At 37.1% G+C, this 7848-nt stretch overlaps 1 protein-coding gene across 1 annotated transcript; it reads left to right on the top strand.

Annotated features, from left to right (window-relative positions):
* Positions 1–1516: 1516 nt before the first annotated feature.
* MS3_00003221 (uncharacterized protein) lies at positions 1517–7339 on the top strand. Its single transcript, XM_051210957.1, has 2 exons — positions 1517–3926; positions 3959–7339. The coding sequence occupies exons 1-2, from the start codon at positions 3922–3924 to the stop codon at positions 7242–7244; spliced, it is 3291 nt and encodes a 1096-aa protein (XP_051070983.1). The 5' UTR covers positions 1517–3921; the 3' UTR covers positions 7245–7339.
* Positions 7340–7848: the final 509 nt, after the last annotated feature.

A 7848-nucleotide genomic window follows, 5' to 3' on the forward strand; every position in this document is an offset into this window, starting at 1 on the left:
TCAGCTCTAAGACGTATCTAGTCAAATGAGTAGAGGTTGAGTAATTGGATGCGCTCTTCATAAGGTGATTTGATACATATCTTCGTCACTTTCTTGGGAGACCTACAGACTCGGGTCCTCTCATAGCTTATTCTAACCACCATGGGTTGTCACGGCAGCCGATGGATGGACACGCGTTACACATCCTAACCGTACCTGCGCCTTATCTTATAGCTTCTTATTCAAATGCCATATGACAAGCAAGCAATGCCCCTACCCGCACCAATGGAACGCTAGTAACTAAAATGCACCCCGTATGGTACCTTACACTGGTTTACACACTCGCGTAGCTCTATAGTGAGAATATTAATACAGTCCTGCTGAAAATCCCATGAACCCCCTTACCTCCATCAAAACAAATAAGTCTGTATTTGCTGCACATAGCAATTTTATTATTCAAAAGTAAGATATAACAGTTAGAACTGGAGTAAAATGATAGTATACAGCAGATGCACGTGATACATGTCTTCATCGGTTAACTGAAATAGAGAATACGGATATTAGCTTAACAGGTTTATTTAGAAAGACTAGTGTCTAATTTGAACTTACTGCGTGAGAAAGTTATACTGGAACTACGAATGTTGTAGAAATAGAGTTCCTCGGGGCGTACGAAGCACTCAGACTGTAAGACAATTGTCCGAAAATAATTCGAATATGAAGGTGAAAATTTGCAGGTACTTTTCATCGTAAGGGTGAACATATTAGGTACCAGTTGACATCATACAGTAAAAAATACACAAATTTGAGAGTGGTGAAATATGATCTATAAAAAGTGAGCTTAATAACAGTTAATTACCTTTTTACTCCCTGATCATGACCTTTCGGCTTCCTTTTATGGCCAAAACAGCAAACATACACTACACACTGGTAGCAGATTTCCGGATTTTCAATGTTAAGCTTGCTTTAACGCACTGCGTAATGAGTACAACCCCTCTATTACTGCTATATGGCATATTTTTAATAACAAACCCTCTGCAATAGATTGGTAGCATCTGTGACTTCATCTATAGTTGTCGGAAGTCTGGGTCCTTTCGAAATCAATACCGATATACCGTACTGCTGGGCACTCTGTATTAGTTTGACTCGTTGGTGGGATAGTGTTGTCCACAATACTGAAGAAAATTAAAAACCGGAGATTGTTTCCATTCATTTTGACGATAACATCATAAAGGACAGTTAGGAACGTACATGCGAACAGTTAGAGTCACAGGTGGCAGCAACAATTATTTTAGCTAAATAAAAACGAACTTCGGCTTTGGATATCTAGAAAACAAGGTAAAACATAACCGATTGTCGTTTAAAAACGTAAGGTCTTACGTTAGTACCAGCCAGCTTAGCTGAATAAATACAGTGACTTCAGTAGCAGCAGGTAAAACCCAGAAAACAAAGCAAAATCAGAAAAAATTTTGCTCCAACGTTTAGAGTATTACACTAACTTCTGGATTTTAGCACACTGAAACATTAAATTCTGAAGAAAGCCGGCCGACATTTTATAACACAAGACTAGCCAGATTGCCTGAAGAAATACATTGACTTGAGTAGAAGCAGCAAAAACCCAGAAAACATCGCTGATTCGAAATAAACTTCACACCAACATATAGAACATTACACTAACTGCGGTATTTGAGCACACTGAGACATTAAATTACATAGCTACACAAAAGAAATAGCTGAAAGAAGCACAGAACGAAGAAAGCCGACCGCCATTGCTTACACCGATGGCGGATGTAATAATTCCCGCCTCATTCTGACTGGCTACTAGGCTGAAGGGCACATTTACGAAATTGAGTTGCGTTTAATTGCAGCCGTGGTGTTCACACATCCATCATAATCTATAAATATTCCAATGTACCTGGGCGACGTTATGAAATTAGCAGTGTTTTATATATATACAATACATTATTCCTACTTGTTAGAGTTTGAAGGCAGCAGTTACTATTAGTATTATGGAATCATGAGAGATTGAAACTAATAATAATGAACCAATGGACTAATCGGAATGCAGACAGAGATCTGGCGCGGTTTACATCTGGAGACTGTCCGCGGCTTTTTTGGCAACGGTAAGGTTGGTCCGTTGGTTAATAAACAATCAGGTACACAGCGTTTTCCCCTTTCGCTGCCAAAGCATTTACCCCTTTATTTCCCCTTTTTTCGCCTTTATTTCCCCTTTTTTGGTTGTCTGGGTATATTTCCGCGTTTATAACCGATAGTTATATGGTCACCTTTATGTGAAACTATTACAAGTTGTGAAGTTCAGCTAATTTGTAACGCCGAATAAATCAAAATAATAATATTTTGAAGTTAATTAACTTCCTGCTATTTTACAGAATGCTAAATTCTCTGCTGTATATTATTCTAATTATTAACCCGTGAAAGAAAGGCACTTTTATTTAAGGGCAAGATTGTCTAGATGTGTCAAAGGAATGCTCGTAGCGTCGTATATGAAAATCGCCATGTAAGTGAGTTAAACAGTTTAATAAAAGTACTCTCTGCATTCCTTTGCACTGGTTAAACAGAGGCATTAGTGACTCATTGAGAAACGGCCATGCTCGTGTTCAGTGGTGTGACCAATATTACTTTGGCACCAGGGCCACTTGACGTCAAGTTGATATTTCCAAAATTTCTTCTAGAAAATAATATGAAGACTGAAAAATCGTCGATAAGAGTAGTCAAGATGCGATTATAAAGCCATCTATATGTAAGTTTCCTCTCAGATGATTGACCGTCTAGTTGAAATAATTCGCTTTAAAGTAATGAGAACACTAAACTTTGGCAGCTACGTAAACCACCTATTATCAACATATTCACTTAGTGTGCACGGGCTGTGATATGCTTCATGCTGCAAACCACACGTGTAACATCATTGATTCTATAATAGACGCGTCATCAATAGAATATTTTATGGTTTTAGTTCCTTGCGATCTAAAATCAATTCTTAACTTTATCGAAAGTGTCTTTAAAATCAGCCTTAAACTTGTGAATTCAAAGAGCATTTCAGGGTGGTTTGATAACATGACTTTTTACCTAATTTTTAATACTATCAATCAGCGTCATTCAGTATAGAAACAGTGCTTCCCCCTTCACTCCAAAGATATAGAAATGTCTTGTAGCATATCTAAAAACGAGCTACAAAGTTAGCTAGTGGTTTTAATTTAAAATCTTTTGCGGAATATCTGAAAATACTGGATCTATATTCTCCATATTAGTGAAGATCCTCAATATCATAAATACCCATAGGAATCGTCTGGAATGTTTATTTGTCTTAAAAACTAACATCATAGGGATTGCAATGTGGCAAGTTGGATTGTAAACACATTTTACACTTCTTGAGATTAATCAAACCTTATGATTACCTAGTGTTTTGTGATACATGGAATTATGTTGCGCTCTTTATCTTTGACGCGGTGATCGACTATTAATGGATAGAATAAAAACTCGAATACAACTGTTCTTCAATGTACGTTCAAGTGACTTGATTGACTGACGTGCGGCATGGTACATAACTAGATTTAAATTGTATTATTGTCCACCAATACCAAAATTGTGAATATTGAAGTTCGTCCTCAAATTGATTAGCCTAAATATTTGGCTATTCACTCCATATAGAATTGACAACAGATAATAAGTCTTTGAATAGCTTGCCACAGAAACAATCTTATATTTTTGATACAAGTTTATTACTGTTGACGACTGGATTATTGCTGTGAAAGTTCAGATATTAAAATCCGCCGATTTTTATTGTTACTTTTTGTCAATGCGTGACGGAACAGTTCAGGAATCAGCATTGTCAACAGTGTGGATTTGGGATCGATCGAAATTGTATTGGTTCTCTGTTTTGTTTGAGAAGGTTTCTCAGAGTCCTCAAGGTAGCTTTCTAATCGCATGAAGTAAGCTAATGTTTCTATTTTCATTGATTAAGTTTATGTTGGCCATGTTATTTAAAGGACTGCGTTTCGCCAAACTGGGAGCTTAATGAAAATTGTGTGGAGTTTTGGAATGGAACTTCCAGGGACAGTGGCGTTGAAATCCTCACGTACGAAAAGTTCCAGAGTTATTCGAACGAATTGGTAGAGTTGCTCAAGTACCACCTGAGTTCCAAGCCTGGCGAAGGCAAATTATCAGTTGTTGCAGTAGTTTGGGCTCCACACATACTGACAAGTGTTGTAATACATGGGATTGTCAAATCAGGACTTCCTTTCTTCCCTGTACTTAGCGCATCGGCATCCTATGGTTTGGTGACGCTTAAAAATCACATTGACGCCATTGTTTTGCTTTGCAATTCTTCTGAACTTATTCCTGTTGAGGATTTCTTAAAGTATAAAAACAATTCCACAAGTACAGTTGATAGTTTATTTTCAAGAAATGACTGGTCTTTATATTTACGTTCCAGTCTGCTCTTCCCACACCTTAGTCCTTTTCCAAGTCCGTTCATAGAACCTAATAAACACCTTATATACATACTAAGTACGTCTGGAAGTTTCAGCAAAGAACGGAGACTAGTTTGTGTGGCGGATAGTTGCTTAACAGCTAATGTTATTGACTTAGGTAATCGGTTCTCCAGTGGGAAACAACATGGCTCTGAGGCTAATTGTGTTCTTCTAGCTTCACCCTTGACGTTTGATCCGAGTATTGTACAGATTTACTTCGCACTATTGACCCGTCGTACCATAGTTATATGTCCCTCATCAATTCTCAATGTACCCAAAACCTTATACACGTTGTGTATGAACGCAAAAGTTGGTTGGCTGCAATGCACTCCAAGTCAAATCTCTGGGCTCGATCGTCGTCTCCTTAATAGGTTTTTGTCACAACCAAGTTTCCACGTTTTACTTGGTGGAGAACCATTCCCCTTAAATGATCTCAGGGGTTTTAAAAACCACAAATCTATCCTTTATAATATCTATGGTACTACAGAAGTCTCCTCGTGGGCCTCTTTGTTTAAAGTCAGTTCATTTGACAGAGATTGGATCAACAATGATATTCACTGCGAATGTTCGCCTCCTTTGCTTGGATCTACACCTCTTGGGTTTCCGATGCTAGGAACCAGTTTCTCACTAATACCATCCAATATGGAAAATGTTTGGGAATTGGGACTATCCCGTCAATATGGTGGGTTTTACATATTACGTCCCAAAGAGTCAACAATTACTATTCAGGAATTTTCCTACGCTCTTTCACAACTACATTCTCAGATTACATGGCCTACTTCTGATTTAGTGCATTACGGTCAATGTGGGAGGTGTTTATGGTTTCTAGGTAGAAAAGACCGTACAATAAAACGGTTTGGATACCAAATTTGCCTAGAACGTTTAGAACATGTCATAAAAACGTGCAAGCCACCAAGCCTCAAGATCAGAAACTGTAGATGTCAGGTTTTTGAAAGATCAACTAATCGAAACTCCATCATTTCATTCATTGAAATTGAACTTTATTCCCATAAATTTTCTAGAAGACCTTCAGTATTTCCAACTTACAGCTACACAAAAAACACTAAATATCATATCCTTAAAAGACTAAAGTTGTTTTTCGCTCCGAACCATCAACCCTGGATTCCCACACATTTTGTATTTTCTAATCGCTCTCTACCGATTTCATTACACGGAAAGTTAATGTATAGACTACATAACGTTTTTAAATCTTCAATGTCCATCAAGTACAAAGTTATTGCCATGTGGAATGAGTCTCTTGGGTTAGGCAGAACGACTGTAACTCATTGGGATGCAACATTTATGGAGGCCGGTGGTTCCTCTTTAATGGCATTGCACCTAGTTGAAACAATAATCCAAGAATTTCCAGTCTTGATCAATAAGAGGGAAAATCTTGTATCACTAATATTCGCGCATTCATTTTTCCGTGTTTGTGAGTTTATTTCAAGATGTTGCTCTATTTCTATGAAGTCCAAAACACGTTTTTCAAAATCCATTTCAACCAAAAAAGTTTATCAAAGCAAATTTGAAAATGAATTCCAAATGACTGTTAAACATAATTACCAACATCCATTTGACATTTACACACATGGTTCTGTATTGAAGCTGCCTGACTTATTACCCCAAACCCAATTTAAATTTTTGTGGCAACATAATCTGCATAAGTGTGTAGACGCTTCGCCTTTAGTCCTTTCTGGTGTTCATGGGTTTTCCAATGGGTGTGCTTTCATCGGAAGTCACTCCGGTTCGGTTTCTGCTTTGTATGTATCGAATGGCCACACAGTATGGCCGAACGCAACAGTGTCACTACCAGGTCGTATCGAGGCCTCTTCCACACTTGGATTCGCAGGTTCAAGTGCTGTACTTGTTGTTGGGTCCTTAGATGGGAGTATTTATGGTTTGGATATTGAGTGTGGAATTTCTCTGTGCTCATATTACACTGGGGGCGCCGTTAAATCTCCTGGATCGTATGTATATGATTACAGATTTCTAGCATGTGGTTCCCATGGCAAACTAGTTCACGCCATAGACTTACGTTCTCTCAACAATATGAAACCTATTTGGACTAATTCTTTTGATGGAACACCCATTGTTTCTCCCGTTATTGTGTCAGATATGTCTCAGACGAGCACACCATATCTTATTATTGCAAGTCTTGGAGGAACTGTTGGTTGTTTAGATCCTAGAAATCCATCACATTTGGTTTGGATAAGAGATGCAAAAATGCCTGTTTTTAGTAAACCTCTTCTATATATGGACTCTAGCTACAAGGTTAATGTTATTATAGCTGGAGTTAGTGGGACAATTCAATCATTTTCTCTGGTGGATGGAAATATTGATTGGAATTATGAATGTTCTCAAGAACTAAGTGGTCATGCAATATTTTCAGACCCCGTTCTTGATGCGCAGTCTCACAATGTTATTCTGAGTACTAATAAGGGCTTCTTATTCGCTCTGAACGTTGTAAATGGCAATTTAGCATGGATGCTTGACTGGACATTTGATTTAAACTCCAAAAACCTATGTTCCTTAAATACACCTTCTTTATTGCAAAGCGATAGACACAGTTTATTGATTGGAACAAGAGCAGATGGTTTGGTTTACGGGTGTTCAGTACCTTCGAGTCTATCTGTCCGACGAAAAGCTCCTACTGTATGGTCGACTTACCACCTACCCAACCAGTGTTTCTCATCTCCAGTTCTTTATTCCGAAAACTCAAATGATGTATATATTATCACTGGATGTAGAGATAATTATGTTTACGGTTTATCGTTGTAAACCCTTTTTTTCTATTGTAGAAATCACATCACCCAAACAGTTTATACTTTCTATTTATAAATTATTTTCAGAATAAAGATGATAGTGGCTTTCTAGTTTTGAATGTTTAATACAATGCGGAACTCTTAGCGTACTCTGTGACAACTATACATAAAATAAGTAGATAAAATTATATTCATTGAAATAAAATTTGTATAAATTATTATTAGGAAGTGATTTCTGTTTGCTTATAAGTTAGTTTCCTTAAGAGTACCAATCATGCTTTCATATCTCTCTGAAAATAGCAACAAATAAATTTGTCGTTGTTCTAGATTAAATTTATGATTACGGCCATATATTTCCGAATTCATCGCCAAATCGTATCTAAGGTTAGGTGTATCATGAAAAATTATTCCTTTGAAATTCCATGCGAAATATAGAACTTATCTTGAGTTAGTGCAAACACCTCACAAACACTAACTACATCATAAATATATTCATTTACAACAATCTACCCGATACTCAATTTACTCAAAATAATCAAGTCAAACCTTGGTAATGATACATACTAACTACATCAGTTTTAATCTCGTTAAGATTTAATTTAAACTAATTAACACAAAAA

This window comes from Schistosoma haematobium, chromosome ZW, assembly GCF_000699445.3.
Source record: "Schistosoma haematobium chromosome ZW, whole genome shotgun sequence".
NCBI classification, from domain to species: domain Eukaryota; kingdom Metazoa; phylum Platyhelminthes; class Trematoda; order Strigeidida; family Schistosomatidae; genus Schistosoma; species Schistosoma haematobium.